The 17,506-nt window shown below is 38.9% G+C and overlaps 1 protein-coding gene across 1 annotated transcript in view; it reads right to left on the bottom strand.

Moving 5' to 3' along the window:
* The window catches only part of LOC115218459 (organic cation transporter protein), a 39,214-nt gene extending 22,915 nt beyond the window's left edge, over positions 1-16,299 (bottom strand). Inside the window, exons 1-2 of the mRNA XM_029788283.2 lie at positions 16,058-16,299; positions 436-859 (exon numbers count right to left, since the gene is read on the bottom strand). Of these exons, the coding sequence (XP_029644143.1) occupies positions 436-831 (396 nt within the window). The 5' untranslated portion in view covers positions 832-859; positions 16,058-16,299. The remainder of the gene's footprint in view (positions 1-435; positions 860-16,057) is intronic.
* Positions 16,300-17,506: the final 1,207 nt, after the last annotated feature.

The following is a 17,506-nucleotide window of genomic DNA, read 5'->3' as shown; positions in this document are numbered from 1 at the left end:
CACACACATACATGAACAGTAGTGAAACCTCTACTGGGACAAACAAACAAAAATAATCGAGCAGGAAAAGAACCATAGATATCTTTGTTTATATGTGACACTCGGTCGGTTGCGATGACGAAGGTTCCAGTTGATCAGATCAACAGAACAGTCTGCTCGTGAAATTAACATGCAAGTGGCTGAGCACTCCAGAGACAAGCATACTCTTAACGTACCCTTCAGTGTGACACAGAAACAGGAAGAAAGAGTGACAGAAAGTTGTGGTAAAAGAGTACAGAAAAGTTTACGTGTTTTCGTCAATAAACACTCACAACGCCCGGTCTGGGAATCGAAATCGCGATCCTACGACCGCCGGTCCGATGCCATAACCACTGGGCCATTGTGCCCCCACTGTATATATACGTAAACACACATATAAATATATACATAGTTTACCTCTGTAATTACTGTATCTCGTGGATTTGGATCTTCATAGATGTACCCATAGCTGCAATCGATAGTACTGAGATTTGCGTTGGCTAACATTTTGTCGGATATATTGTAGTCGTGGTCCTTGAGATATTGGTCCACATCGGACGGCAGGTATTGGCTGCATTTATTACTTGTCTTAGTGACCATCCGGGCGTAAGATCTGTGGCTTATGTTACGATTTAATGAAAACGTGTCGTTGGATGGTGGGACATTGCAGTAGAATTGCTGATCGGTGATCACGAAAACCATACTGAAGAGAACCCATGATGATATCATTACTGGGAAACAGATGAGAAGAAACTGCAGCTTCTGATATCGTCCGAACTGCCCAAGTTTTCTTAATACGTCGTCGAAATGCATCTTCTATTATCCTTTCGTTTTAAATATCCTTTGAAAAGAAATTATAAATAAATGTTGTTGTTTTTTTTTTTACAGATATATATATATATATAAACAGATATGTAAATTTGATATGTAGATAAACAGATATGTAAATTTGTTATTAATTTTAAGAAAAATAGGAAACTGTAACATTCATTGTTTCATATCCATTGTTTTGGGGGATTTTTTTGTTTGTTTGTTTTTTTTTTGTGGGGGAAATGTAAATAAATATTTGTTTTTATATTCGTATAAATTGATATTTACTACTTTATACGTGCGGAAAAAATCGGAAGTTGCAACACTGATGTGTTTCATAAGGAATCTATGTGTATATACGTTTATATATGTCTATATATTGATATATATATTTACGAAAAAATATCCTCATCCTATTTTACAAGCGAAAAAAGACGAGAAGCGTATCAAATTCATTAAATATTTGGGACTGAGGGTTTAAACTAAAGCTGAATTTCAGATCCAGTTCTTGGGAAATGTATCACCACACTACAAGCCCTCAATATAATGATTAGAAGTAATAATTTTCACTTCGCAATCATTCTAGTTAAGGCCTTGACTCAATCGTTGCTTCGCATCCCTTCATTGTTGTTTGAAGTCTCACGGTGCGCGCAAGAAACATAACTGCACAACTACACACAAATATTTATGGGAGTTATCTCCCATCAGTTTTGAATTTTTTTTTTTTTTTTAAGAGTACATTATTGAACTTTATGAATGCGGTTTGCAATAAGACATGGTAAAAGAACAGTCTTGTAATTAGACTCTATAACAAATGCATGAATTAGAAAAAAAAAAAAAATTTTTTTTCAGAAAAATTAACGAAACAGAGAACACAACTGAAAAAACATACAAGAAAAAGTAAAAAAAACAATTCAACACCTTAGGTTGAAAAGTTGGGGCGCTGGGAAACCTCTCTAGTGCCTATTGTGGCACGCCAGCACGCTTGCAGCGTTGCCACGGGTGATGGCAAGGCTGATACGCTGGAACAACCAAGCGCCCTCACGAGCTTCTCCAGTTACCTCTGCTAGGCAAGTTGCCAGTGAAGACAGGAATCTCGCAGTCAGTGGTTCGACCTCACAAAACGTCTCGAACGCCATCTTGTGTGATAACACATGCATAACCTTATACTTGTGCGTGGTTAGTGGTTCAAATCGACCCCAGTACTTATTCCCGAAAGGAGGGAAAGCAAAGCTGACCTCGATGGGACTTGAACTCAGAATGTACCGACTTTTAACAAATACTTCAAAGCCGTTTTTCCTACGTTTTAATGATTAGCATGTAGAAGCATTGTTCCGTCTCGAAAGCCATTGAATTTTGCAGTAGAGAAAATTTTTATCACCCTCTAGGAGTTAACAAAGATGGAACAATACAATCTGGCGGGTTCAGATGATTTACATAGAGTTGAAAACCTTTAAAAAATTAATGACAAGGTAAATCGAATGTCTGAGCAAACAAAGACATGAAACAATGAAGTGGGGGACGGGTTCTGCTTCGACCCCACAAGCCCCGTTCCACCACTGATACGTTAGGTAAATCTCTTATGGGATATTCATGTGGGCACTTTCATTCGTAACATCCGTACCCTACTCTTCCATCTTTTCCAAAACACAATAGCTGACAGGCATCTCCTCTCCAGCTCTATTTTCCTTTTCAGATGAAAAATGAAAAAATCTACCAATGCAGGGCCAGAGATGAAGGTGCCGGTTGTAAATCCTTTCATTCTGGTCGTCCATATAACCTCTTTCGCAACTGCCACTTTGCCTCTTCTAGGGCCTTAACTAGTGCTCTCTCTTTCTTTGTTTCCTTATCCACTAATCCTATGCTATATCTAATAGACTCAAATTTTATGCCTCATTTGAGAGCATACCACCATTTATTATTTATAATGGTATTGGTTAATGCTCTCTGCTCTAACAACTTAAACTGGCTCCTGTACTCATTCGCCAAAAGGGACGTTTTGAGTTTCCAGTAGCCGGAGCCTTGCCTATGTGGCCTCTCTATATTGAGCTTACAGGACACAAGCTTGTGATCACTGTAGCTGACCAGATGAAACTGTGGACACTCTTCCACCCAGAGTATGGTATGAAGAAATAAATTTCCCATAACAATTTAGGAGTGGGAGTAAGTCTCTTGATCCACTTAACTTGGTTTCAGTAGCAACAATAACATCCAATCCACGTAACCTGATGTTCAGAAAACGCCTATGTTTCCAGCCCTTGTTCTGACGGTTATTAATAGAATAGGAGCTCTATTGGGTCTGTTCAGTTTGGCTCACAGATTTTTTAATTATTTTTTTAACTAAACAGTTTGAAACTTCGTATACTGGTCTAATTTTTCAGGCAGAACACGGTTTACTTTGAACATTTTTGACAAAATTTCGTATTTTCGAAGTTATTGCATGTTAAAGTTGTCGTCTTTGGGTAATTTTAACCAATCAACGACGTGTGTTCAGTTGAAGAAAACTTCTGCTATTTGCGATAGTAATCGAAGAGGAACAACTTCCGGGTCATCGCTACTAAATGTCGCCACTCTGTTCTCTTTTATTTATCTTTTGTTTTTGTTTTTTGTTTACTGCCTGTGTTGCATATTGTTCCTCTTCGATTACTATCGCAAATAGCAGTAGTTTTCTTCAACTGAACACACGTCGTTGATTGGTTAAAATTACCCAAAATGCGACAAATTTAACACGAAATAGCTTCTAAAATACGAAATTTTGTCAAAAATGTTCAAAGTAAACCGTGTTCTGCGTGAGAAATTACACCAGTATACGAAGTTTAAAACAGTTTAGTTTTTTTAAATTAATTAAAAAATCTGTGAGCCAAACTGAACAGACCCAATAGAGTTCCTATTATATTAATAACCGTAAGAAGTAACAGAGAGACTCAAGGGCCGAGAATTTCATACATATATAACCCATATAAGATTCATGAACAGGGCTAGTTTAGCTAATCTCCGCAGAGTGGAAAAAATGATGAACAACCTCCATTGATTTTCGAATCTTATTGGATTCTCATCAGACGCATCTACATCAATTTGATCAATCCTAGAGAAACAAGCTGACAATTTGCTTATATATTCAGTAGCTTCATGACCTGGAGGTTACTAATTTGTATACAGTTTGTGTTAGGACGTCATTTAATATCAGGGGTATTAGTTGATGCTTATGCGCAACATTGGAATATCGTATTTCAAACGACAGTATATTTCCTCTGATAAGGTGAACGTCTCCCTACTGAAACTACCTACTCATCTCCCATTACCACCAATAAAACTACCTACTCATCTCCCATTACCACCAATAAAACTACCTACTCATCTTCCATTACCACCAATAATACCACGCACCACCATTTATCGACACTGTTATATTTGGTCTATTTGTATGGAACGCTGAGTGGCAAGGGTATCTCATGAACGTGAGATAATGGTATACGTTTATCAGATTGTCAAATACTTCTAAAGTTATCAAATTTTCCTTCACTGTAATAAGGGGGCAAATGAAACTAGGTTATGAATGATAAGAACGTAAACAATGAAGACGAGAGGGAAGGCTAAAAATAGACTGGAGGAGAATATGTGGGACGTTTTGAAGTTAATAAATTATGCTAATGTTACATCTCCATTTTCTGAATTTTCTTTCGTGTATGTATGTATGTATGTATGTGTGTGTGTGTGTGTGTGTGTGTGTGTGTGTGTGTGTGTGTGTGTGTGTGTGCGTGTGTGTGGAGGTGCAATGACCCAGTGGTTAGAGCAGCGGACTCGCAGTCGTAGGATCGCGGTTTCGATTCCCAGACCGGGCATTGTGAGTGTTTATTGAGCAAAAAGACCTAAAAGCTGCACGAGGCTCCGACAGGAGGAGGGTGACGAACCCTGCTGTACTCCTTCACCACAACTTTCTCTCACTCTTTCTTCCTGTTTCTGTTGTACCTGTATTTCAAAGGGCCAGCCTTGTCACACTCTGTGTCACGCTGAATCTCCCCGAGAACTACGTTAAGGGTACACGTATCTATGGAGTGCTCAGCCACTTGCACATTAAACAAATGAGATGCGACGTCACTGGATAACATCGGTGGTGTGGAGAGGGGAGGCTGGCATGCGTGGGCGACTGCTGGTCTTCCATAAACAACCTTGCCCAGACTTGTGCCTGGGAGGGTAACTATCTAGGTGCAATCCCTTGGTCATTCATGACCGAAGGGGTCACAAAACAACAATATATATATATATATATATATAACGGGAAGCTTTATGAAAATAAACAAAAGACGAAGGCAGGTGGGATACAAACAAACAATTGTATTAGTATGGCGCTCAGGAATATAAATAAAACAAGTCTTGGATCTTTTCTTTTTGAAGGCCAGATTTTCCTAGTTAACTAAAAAAATTTGAAACTTTGTATACTGGTAGAATGTGTCAAAAGAAAACATTATTGTAAACAAAATTGAAAACAAAATTGTAATTTGTAACTTAAATGTAGTTTAATTTTTACGAATTTTAACCAATGAAATCCCAATATCTTCGAATTTTAACCAATGAAATCCCAACATTGCTGCGTTATCGATATTGATAAAGAAATATAGCAGACGCACGACACACACGACACACACACACGCACATTTGCACAAGCACATAGTAATTAATATATAAGCGTACACACACATACAAACGGACATATACATACACACACATACGCACACAAGCAAAAATACACGTTCGTGTTTTGCCACTTGCCGCAACAAATTTGCACAGAAGGTGGGATCAATGTTTCATCGTTTCGGGGTCGATAAATTAAGTACCAATTACGCACTGGTGTCGAGGATTTTTTTCCCAATTTATATCACAGCTTCCGACAAGCTGGGGGCATCATTTTATGAAAAAATATTTCGCAAATTTTTACAATACTACTAACACTCCACCCGCAAACTCGAGACCGATTTAGGCATATTATTGTTTTGTTTTTGTTGTTTCTGGCCCTTCAAAACCATGGAAGAAGCCTTTTCGGTAAAAAAAAAAGAAAGAAAATATTCAAATAATATCGTTAATATGTTTATTGGGCGACGAAATTAATCGATTTAAGAGATATAGCTGTTATTTCTAGCACATGTAGAAGACAGAAGAAGAGGTAAATAATTTGAGCTCGAATGCTGCGATTTCATTGGTTAAAATTCTTAAAATTAAACTACGTTAAAGTTACGAATTACAATTTTGTTTTCAATTTTGTTTACAATAATGTTTTCTTTTGACACATTCTACCAGTATACGAAGTTTCAAATTTTTTAGTTAACTAGGAAAATCTGGCCTTCAAAAAGAAAAGATCCCAAGTCTTTTACGTTTCGAGCCTACGCTCTTCAACAGAAAGATACACAGAAAAGAAACACGGAGAGAAACAAGGAGAATCAAACAAGCGAATCAACATGGCAATCTGATTCCGGCCAGAAGTCAAACGTGAGACGCAAGAGCGAGAATAGGGGAGATAACAGGGTCAAATGACCACGCCCCAACATAAGGGTGTGTGTGTGTATGAGAGAGTATGTAGTGCGTATGAGAGGTCTGGACGTGTGTATGTATGTATGATGTGATGTGAAATGTCGTATGGTGTAGTGTAGAGAGAGGAGATGAGGGGGAGAGGGGAGGGGAGGAGAGGAGAGATGAGGGGAGGGAGAAGGGGGAAGGTGAGAGTGAGGAGGGGGAGAGGGGGAGAAGGAAAGAAGGAGGGGTGGGGTGAGATGAGGTGAGTGGAGGGGGGAGGGGGAGATGAGATATATATATATATACACATACATGCATACATACATACATACATTTATTATAGCATATATATATATATATATATATATATAATGAATGAATGAGACTTCGATATTATGTAAATAGAGGAATTTATCTAATATATGTGACAATTATTCGGTTGCTTTAATAAAACTCATACATACATACATACACACACACACACGCATACATACATACATACATACATACATACATATACGGAGAGAGAGAGAGAGAGAGAGAGAGAGATGGGCTGAGGTTCACTAAAACTGGTTTAAACGCGTTTTTTTTATTGATAAATAATTCGATTACAACATGTAAAAAAACTGTTTTCTTCGGGTGAATCAAAATTTAAAACTTTGTTTGAAGCCCAAAATACCAAGGTGTGTAATGAGGATTGACCATCTCATTTCGGTAATAATATGAGTGTGTGTGTGTGTGTGTGTGTGTGTGTGTGTGTGTGTGTGTGTGTGTGTGTGTGCATGCATGTATGTGTGCATGCATGTATGTGTGTATGTATGTATATATACATACACAGCGAGACAGACGGGCAGACAGACAGATAAATAGATGTGTACTTAGTTGTATGCATATACATGTATATATGTGTGTGCTTGCGCGTGTGTATGTATGTATGTATGTATGTATGTATGTGAAGGCGCGTGGCTTAGTGGTTGAGATATTTGACTCATGATCGTGAAGTCGTGTGTTCGATTCCCGGCGGCGCGTTGTGACCTTGAGCAAGACACATTATTTCACGTTGCTCCAGTGCACTCAGCTAACAAATATGAGCACTACCTGTATTTCAAAGGGCCAGCTTTATCACATTCTGTGTCACGCTGAATCTTCCTGGGAATTACATTAAGGCCCCGCATGTCTGTGGAGTGCTCAACCACTTGTACATTAATTTCACGAGCAGGTTGTTCCGTTGATCGGATCAACTAGAACGCTCGTCGTCGACACCGAAGGAGGACCAGTCTTAATGTATACTATTTTATTAAAGCCGAAAAAACTTCACAAACACTTACTCAGTTTCACGTGACTGTTCACCAGATGGTTGTCATGATAGAGAATAATGAAATTTGATAACTTGCAAATATCAACGATTAAGCATTTAAATCTGATTGGGTAATTAGTTTTTCAAAAATAACGGTGTATTATTGGCTGAAAGTGGGGGTTGGCCACAGAGTAGAAATTAAATATAAACAATTTAGGCTGTGGTAAGTAGCTTGCTTACCAACCACATGGTTCCGGGTTCAGTCCCACTGCGTAGCACCTTGGGCAAGTGTCTTCTACTATAGCCTCGGACCGACCAAAGCCTTGTGAGTGGATTTGGTAGACGGACACTGAAAGAAGCCCATCGTATGTATGTGTGTGTGTGTGTGAGTGTGTGTGTGTGTGTTTGTGTGTCTGTGTTTGTCCCCCCAACATCGCTTGACAACCGATGCTGGTGTGTTTACGTCCCCGTAACTTAGCGGTTCGGCAAAACTGACCCATAGAATAAGGTACTAGGCTTGCAAAGAATAAGTCCTGGAGTCGATTTGCTCGAGTAAAGGCGGTGCTCCAGCATGGCCACAGTCAAATGACTGAAACAAGTAAAAGAGTCAAAGAGTAATAGTTGAATCGAAAGACATTGTGTAAAAGCGAGTGAAAGGAATTACGTTTATGGTACGTCATGATAGTGAAGAAGATTAGACGCTATCAGCCTTCCCACCTCGCATTGTGAATTGAAAAGGAGAATAGCGCTCCTCCAAAGCATGCAAGGATTAACCACAGATAACGAACCGTGTTGTGCACAGAGAACAACGACAGGATCTTTTTCCCTTTGAACGGCAGATTAATCGACAGAAAGTGACTCAAGGATCAAAGGTTCCGTACATATGCACTTAATCAAAACACGGTTTGATAAGTACCGTGCATTTCTATGACTTTCTTGTTGATTACAAAGTATAAAAACCACGTTGCCATGTATGTGTGTGTATAATCTCTTACTCTCTTACCCTCTTATTTGTTTCAGTCATTTGACTGCGGCCATGTGGAGCACCGCCTTTAGTCGAGCAAATCGACCCCAGGACTTATTCTTTGTAAGCCTAGTACTTATTCTATCGGTGACTTTTGCCGAACCGCTGATTACGGGGACGTAAACACACCAGCATCGGTTGTCAAGCGATGTTGGGGGTACAGAGACACACAAACATATACACACACACACATACATACAGATATATATATATATTTATATATATATATATATATATATATATATAGTTAATCCAAACAAGAAAGCACAAAAAAACACAACAACGCGAGGACGTGGAACAAATATAGTATTATTGGACGCTCAGGAAAGAAGAAGAGTTTAACGTTTCGCGCGGAGCTCTTCGTCGGAAACATAGGAGAAGGAAAGATCCAGAGAAGGGAAGACAGAGGGAAAAAAATCGCCAACGGTACACACGCGGTCACATGTGCGTGTATATATATATATATATATATATATATATATATATAATATATATATATATATATATATATATATATATATATATATATATATATATGCATATATGCATATATACGACGGGCTACTTTCAGTTTCTGTCTACCAAATCCACTCACAAGGCTTTGGTCGGCCCAGAACCATGAAGCATGCTTGGTAAGCAGCTTGCTTACCAAGAGCCACTCCTGCGCCTAAAACCCCAACCCGAACACTAACCCTATACATACACATACATAAACACATATACACTGACATACATATGCATACATTTATATATACATACGCACACTACATATGTACATTTATATAATTATATATCCATATATCCATAGGCGCAGGAGTGGCTGTGTGGTAAGTAGCTTGCTAACCAACCACATGGTTCCGGTTTTAGTCCCAAGTGTCCTATGCTATAGCCCCGGGCCGACCAATGCCTTGTGAGTGGATTTGGTAGACGGAAACTGAAAGAAGCCTGTCGTATATATATATATATACATATATATATATATATATATATATATATATATATATATATATATATATATATGTATGTGTGTGTGTGTGTGTGTGTGTGTGTGTGTGTGTTTGTGTGTCTTTGTTTGTCCCCCTAGCATTGCTTGACAACCGATGCTGGTGTGTTTACGTCCCCGTCACTTAGCAAAAAGAGACCGATGGAATAAGTACTGGGCTTACAAAGAATAAGTCCCGGGGTCGATTTGCTCGACTAAAAGGCGGTGCTGCAGCATGGCCGCAGTCAAATGGCTGAAACAAGTAAAAGAGTAAGAGTATACACACGCGCGCGTGCGCACACACTACACACGTTCGCACACAAACACACACACACATACACGCACACATACTCACACACATAACCACCCACTCTTTTACTCATGCGCACATATGCTTATGCGAGTGTCAGAATGATCACCGCACACCTCTCGAAATTCTCACGGCCCCATCATGATTCGTTTCAGCGAGACGTGTATGTGTGTGTGTGTGTGTGTGTGTGTGTGTGTGTGTGTATGTGTGTGTGTGTGTGTGTGTGTGTGTGTGTGTGTACGTGCGCATACTCGCACGCGGGCATGGTGTAAATATTGACATCGTTGTAAATATAACTGTCAAGTTATGGGATTGGTTAAATACCTAAATTTGTAGCATATCTCCATATTAGTTCTTTGGTCACACACTCACGCGCGCATATGCATATGCGCGCACAAATCATGTACGGAACCTTTACGCGGGCATTCTATATGCTAGAAACAGCAGCCATAATCTCCTTCAACTTACACCCTAAAATTTTTTTTCCAAAAGAGGATATATTGGAAAAAACATAATTTAGGAAAAAAATATGCACACAAACACACACACACACTTATATTTTGGGATTAATTGAGAAAAAAGGGCGATGTTACGTCGATTTCCGTAAAAAAAATTTTTTTTTACATATGGGCTTGCGGGAACTTTTGAAGTAATGAGAGCGAAAGAGACTAAGAGAAAGCGATTGTATGACGAGGGAAGTTCTTTTGAAGTTCTTTTGAAGCATGGGAAGCATTGATGTACATGTGTGTGTGTGTGTGTGTGTGAACTTCAAAAGTTCCCGCAAGCCCATACGTAAAAAAAAAATGTTTTTTACGGAAATCGACGGAAAGGTCTACTAGAGACGAAAGATTGCCGAAAAAGTCATAATTGATACTATTAATTGGAGCAAAAAAGAAAAAATATTATATAACAATAATAACATTAGATTAAAAGAGCGCCGGGTTAAAAACGAGGACGGCCAACAAAAAATATTTGAAATAAATACTTTGTAATCCGGAGTTGATAACATTAGGTGTTTGTCAAGCAATTGAATTGATATAATTAATCTATTAATTCTCAAAACTATAAGGCCGTGTTACTATGTTAGAATTAAATAAATACATTTGTAAGATCGATTCATATATATATATATACAAATGTGTGTCCCATCCCCTTTACTCTTTTACTTGTTTCAGTCATTTGACTACGACCATGCTGGAGCACCGCCTTTAGTTGAGCAAATCGACCCCGGGACTTATTCTTTGGAAGCCCAGTACTTATTCTATCGGTCTCTTTTGCCGAACCGCTAAGTGACGGGGACGTAAACACACCAGCATCGGTTGTCAAGCAATGTTAGGGGGACAAACACAGACACACAAACATATACACACACACTTATATATATATATATATATATATATACATATATACGACAGGCTTCTTTCAGTTTCCGTCTACCAAATCCACTCACAAGGCATTGGTCGGCACGGGGCTATAGCAGAAGACACTTGCCCAAGATGCCACGCAGTGGGACTGAACCCGGAACCATGTGGTTGGTTAGCAAGCTACTTACCACACAGCCACTCCTGATTTTGTTCCTTTATAACTTTAAGGAAAATTAATATTTTTTAATGAAATTTTGTATAGATATCTTTCAGATGGTATACATTCCGATTATGTCGAAATTTAATGTGGAAAATAAAACTAGCGGACGCGCACACATACATACTGATTTCAGAGTTTAACACAAGGGTAACAATTACGGTGGTGGGGGCGGGTAAGTCGATTACGTTGAGCCCCAAATGTTCAACTGCTACTTATTTTATCGGGGCCAAAAGATGAAATGAAAGGCAAAGTCGACCTCAGCGGAATTTGAACTCAGAAATGCCGCTAAGCATTTTGTCCGGGGCAGTAACGATTCTTATTTCTTTATTGCCCACAAGGGGCTAAACATAGAGGGGACAAACAAGGACAGACAAAGGGATTAAGTCGATTAGATCAACCCCAGCGCGTAACTGGTACTTAATTTATCGACCCCGAAAGGATGAAAGGCAAAGTCGACCTCGGCAGAATTTGAACTCAGAACGTAACGGCAGACGAAATACTGCTAAGTATTTCGCCCGGCGTGCTAACGATTCTACCAGCTTGCCACCTTGTGTGCACGCCCACTTATTATTTATTTCTTTTTTTCACTCTGAATTCCAATAATCGTAATCTGGCACATTTGTGTAGCTATGCCGGTAGATTTACATTATCATTATCATCATCATCATCATCCACTAGCGAAGCTAGAGGGGCGGCAGGGGCAGTCCGCCCCGCGCGATACCTTTAAAGGGGCGGCACTTTTGGGTCTGCTGTAGGCAAAATGTGTTTTTTAAGTGGGGTACGGGGGCGGCAAACAGAAGGCCCGCCCCGGGCGCACACACTCCAACTACACTAGTGACATCATGATCAACCCTTGGATACTACTGTCGCGGGTGCTTGGACTCATTGGGTCAGTTACCTGTTTTCCACAGCATTTAAGTGACCGAAATCAAGACATTTCCACTCAACGGGGCACCAGTCTACCACACCGTTTCTCATTTACAGTTGGAACAAGGTGAAATTAAGTGTTCTGCTCAAAAGTCCAAACGCATCGCCCGGTTCGAGAATCGAAACTACAAACTTGCAATCGTGAGATTTACGAGGGAGTGTTTTTAATAGGCATATTTTCTGCTTACATTTAAAACTCAACTGGGATCAGCACGTGGTTTAAAGGTTTGACAAAAAAGTAAATTGACTCTAAGTTAAAACAGTGACATCCCATAATCGCATAAGGAGAAAATTTCAAAAAACTGGTGAAATCTATAATTTTACAAACAGAACTCCATTGTTATACCATGTAGAAAATTTCATTACAAAAATATCCATGAGGCGTAGGCGTGGCTGAGAGGTAAGCAGTTTGCGTGACACCTTGGGCAAGTGTATTCTACAATAACATCGGGGCGACCAAAGCTTTGTGAGTGGATTTGGTAGGCGGGAACCGTCGATTGGCATACTGAGAGAGTTTTGTTAGTAAAATTAAGGCACCTATTTCTTTTTTCTTTTTGCCCACAAGGGGCTAAACATAGAGAGGACAAACGACAGACAAACGGATTAAGTCGATTACATAGACCCAGTGCGTAACTGGTACTTAATTTATCGACCCTGAAAGGATGAAAGGTAAAGTCGACCTCGGTGGAATTTGAACTCAGAACGAAATACCACATGTGCCACCGAAATGCCAGCTCGCCGCCTTATTTTTAAGGCACCTATTTGTGATGTACTTTCTAGTAATATCTGAAGTGCAGTAATTACTAGAACAATGGTGAATGTTACGTTCTAAACTCCCCGCCCCACGATCGGTGAAAATCCGCTAAGTAGAAACAGAATTGTTCTCTATATTTTTTATTATTATTTTTATAATTTGTATATATTCATTTCATTATAAACGCAAAGCAACACCACAGAGGAATTGACGTAAGCTTAAATAATTAACCGCGATAGGTGAACCGCGATATGACGATGGGTAACCGTATTTAGAAATAGCAACTGAAGTACACCGTTCCAATGTACTATACGCAACGTGCGACTATTTTCATCTCTTATAAAATGAAAATATTTCTATGCTCTTTACATAGGTCGTGGTTCAGAGATTTCTTGACATGAAATTATTGGATGTCACTTCCGGTCAATTACCTTTCATTTTATTTTTAACACCTCAAGTGCATGTTAACCTTCAAAGCAAGAAGCATCGAGATATACGTAAATAATTTTTTTATAAATGATATATTTCGAGACGAAATCAGCTATAAATAATAGCTTATAATTCATTAGGTAAATATAAATGAATAAATAAACCTCTAAGGGACTTACAGCATAATATATTACAAGCTAAATTCACCTCACGATAGATCGTTAATTAAGACCTACATATTTTTAGTATTACAAGGGAAGGAAAAATAATTCGCTCTCTCTCTCTCTCTCTCTCTCTCTCTCTCTCTCTCTCTCTCTCTCTCTCTCTCTCTCTCTCTCTCTCTCTCTCTCTCTCTCATATAACTGACAATGAATATTGGTTTTCGTAATTTCGGTGCTGGTTATTGCTTCATCAGAAGTCACTCATCTTTTCTAACCACAAAAAGAACAGTTGCTGCTATTTATACTACACACAAACCTGGATAGAACTAAATTGGTCAGTCTTAATTCGTTTTAGCAACGTGTATTAATAAACTGAAGCACCACCCAGTATTGTGTGTGTGTGTGTGTGTGTGTGTGTGTGTGTGTGTGTGTGTGTGTGTGTGTGTGTGTGTGTGTGTGTGTGTGTGTGTGTGTGTGTGTGTGTGTGTGTGTGTGTAAACAAATCTTATCTCAAATTCTTAACTAAAACTGCGTGAGTCGATCCATACTTTCATAACCTTTCCACGAGATAAAATAAAAGATATTCGAAATTTGGCCGGCATGCAAAATTTTTTTCCCACAAGAGTTCCGGACCCCAGTAATGAACTCACTTGCATACCGCCAATCAGAGCTCACCTTGGCCTTGTTGTCAAGTTAACAAACACACTCTACCAAGTAAGCTCAAGACGAAGAGCGGTGTTGTAAGTCGACCGATCGCCAAGTTATGCCTAGATGGATTTGCATCTATACCTATTATCGGATTTTGTTAGGGCCCCATATGGTAGAGATGTGGATGGGGAAAATGTGGTTTGAGGGTGATATGCTAGCAACCCTCACCTCTTACTATTTTACAAAGTAAACAACACAAATACGCAGAGGCAGGCAAGGTTGAAACAAGAACAAGAACAATAAGCGTTCTTAAAAGAGAAAAGAAGCCCGGCCATTCCTTACCCAAGTGACCTTATCTTAGCGCCCATCACTTGTAATGCGTTCATAAATTAGTTTGATAGATGAGCTCTGATTGGCTGTATGCAAATGAGTTCATAACTGGGGTCCGAAACTCTCGTGGGAAAAACATTTCGCGGCTGGAATCTCCTTTCATAATCCTCTGTAAAACACTAGTTTTTAATTTTAGTTTCCAAAAAAAAAAAAAATGATAGCAAAACTTCGGATAATGGATTATTTGCAGTGGTGAACGTCATAAAAATAAACACTTCGGCCAATTGAAAATTATCATTAAAAATATTTCTTACTTGAAATAGATCCATCACTGATAAATATCAAAACCAATTATCTAAACTATAAATAATAATCAACATAGTTTCGTTAATTAGTAGCCAGTATTATCGTGTGATAACGCTCGAGTCGATTTCATTTCAAATGAAACTTATTTAAAGTAAATTTCTAAATTTCTCACCCGATTTTAGTGGTTTGGTTACCTCCCCATGATTCTTCTTGCGTGAAGAGTTTAAGGGCTAACGGGAAATCCAAGCCGAGGAAGGTTTTTTAAAGCGAGATTACTTTGTATGTATGTACGTGTGTGTGTCAATACCAACATGTGTACTATATATATATATATATATATATATATATATATATATATTATACAGGTTAAGGATAAAATCACTGAAATGTTTTTTATCAAGTGGCCAGCGTGAAATAAAAATCATACAGGTAGCGATTTTATACTTGAGCAGAACACTTAATTTCACCTTGTTCCAACTGTAAATGAGAAACGGTGTGGTAGACTGGTGCCCCGTTGAGTGGAAATGTCTTGATTTCGGTCACTTAAATGCTGTGGAAAATTATATTAAAGGATGCGTTTGGTTTTGTGTGTGTGTGTGTGTGTGTTGTACAGAGCGCGATACAATCAATACTGTGATCGATATAACCGATTAAACGTAAGGGAAACTGTTGATAGCGCAACCCCAAGACGCCGCATGTCCGATGGCTGAAAATGGGAAAACCTCGTCATAAACAAATAATGAAAATGAAAATAATAATAATGATAATAATAATAATAATATAATAATAATAATAATAATAATAATAATAATAATAATAGTATAAGGAAAGTATTATCTGTCTGAGGTCCTTGTGACTTGACAGATGACTATGAATCCGGTGCATTTTTGCCTATACTGTATTACGAACGAATAATAATAATAATAATAATAATAATAATAATAATAATAAAAGAGTACGGAAGAGTACCTGTGTCGGTGAGCCTAACTTCTTTTGTTTTAAAATTCGATGACGCTTCGTCGTACACCTTCAGCGAACTTATGAGACCGATTGTAGAAAGACTGCTGTTGTTTAATAACGCTTTCATCCGTCTGCGTATGTTTGTGTGTATGAGAGAGAGAGAGAGACAGACAGAGAGAGAGAGAGAGAGACAGGCAGAGAGAAAAGGCGAGCAAGAGCGTGCGTGTATGTGCGTAAACGAGTTATTTGATGCATATGACATATAAACGATTTAATTGTACATATAGAATATATGTTGGGTCTATGTACTTGCGTAGCTAGAGGAGGCGTTGAGGAGGCGGTCCGCCCGGGGTGGCACCAGTTTTAGGTCTGCTGTAGGCAAAACGTAATTTGTGGGCGGGTGGGAGGGGGGGCAAATTGAAAGACCGCCCCGGGTGGCGTACACTTCAGCTACGCTAATGGGTATATGTAACCTTTTCTTTCATCTGGAAGTTCGGTCTGGTTTCCATGTTTTTTGTTTTTGCTTTTTTTTTTTTTTTACAGTGTTAACTTGTCCGTACACATTCCGTTTTCACTGAGTTTTCTTTCACTTGTCTATATTGTTCCTTCCTATCCCTCTTTTTTACTTTTTTTCCCGGCGAGTTTCAGAGCACCTGAGCACTATACAATGAAAGCGATTTTGTCCTGATAGAAATGAACTATTTACTACTTACTAGTAAATATCTATTTAAGTAAAATAAAAAATAAAAAATAAAAAAAAAGTTTTGTTACCCGGCGTTGCACGGGACAGGCGGCGCTCATTTATTTACTTCAGTTATTTGATTGCGACCATGCTAAGGTGCCGCCCTGAAGAGCTTCAACCGAACGAATCGAACCCTATATCTTTTATTTTGTTTCATATTTTTCTAAGCCCTGTGCTTATTCTATCGGTTATTTTGTCGAACCGCTATGTGACGACGACTTGAACAACCCACTACCAGTTGTCGAGTGTTAGGGAGGGGTTACAAACACGAAGGTACTCACACACCACGCACGTATACATACACACACATATCTTTTATCTTTTATTTGTTTTAGTCGTTAGACAGCGGCCATGGTGGGGCACCGCCTTGAAGAAATATTAGTATTTATTCTATCGACCTCTTTGCCCGAACCGCTAAGTTACAGGGCCGTAAACACACCAACACCGGTTATCAAGCAGTGATGGGGTCAAACACAGACACACACACACACATATATATAGACACACACACACATATAGACACACACACACACATATATAGACACACACACAAACATATAGACCTTCAGAGTCTATAAGATGTTCCAGGAACTCTAATGACATTGTACCAAACACACACTTTGCAGGGTTAACCTTGATATTGTACGACCGGAGACGCTGGAGCAATTGAGATAGGTGTTGATGATGATAGTCAGCTGTGTCACTGGCAATGATAA

The sequence above is a fragment of the Octopus sinensis genome, linkage group LG13, assembly GCF_006345805.1.
Source record: "Octopus sinensis linkage group LG13, ASM634580v1, whole genome shotgun sequence".
NCBI lineage: Eukaryota > Metazoa > Mollusca > Cephalopoda > Octopoda > Octopodidae > Octopus > Octopus sinensis.
Note: the sequence above shows the minus strand (reverse complement) of the source record. Positions and strands in the feature narration are given on the sequence as shown.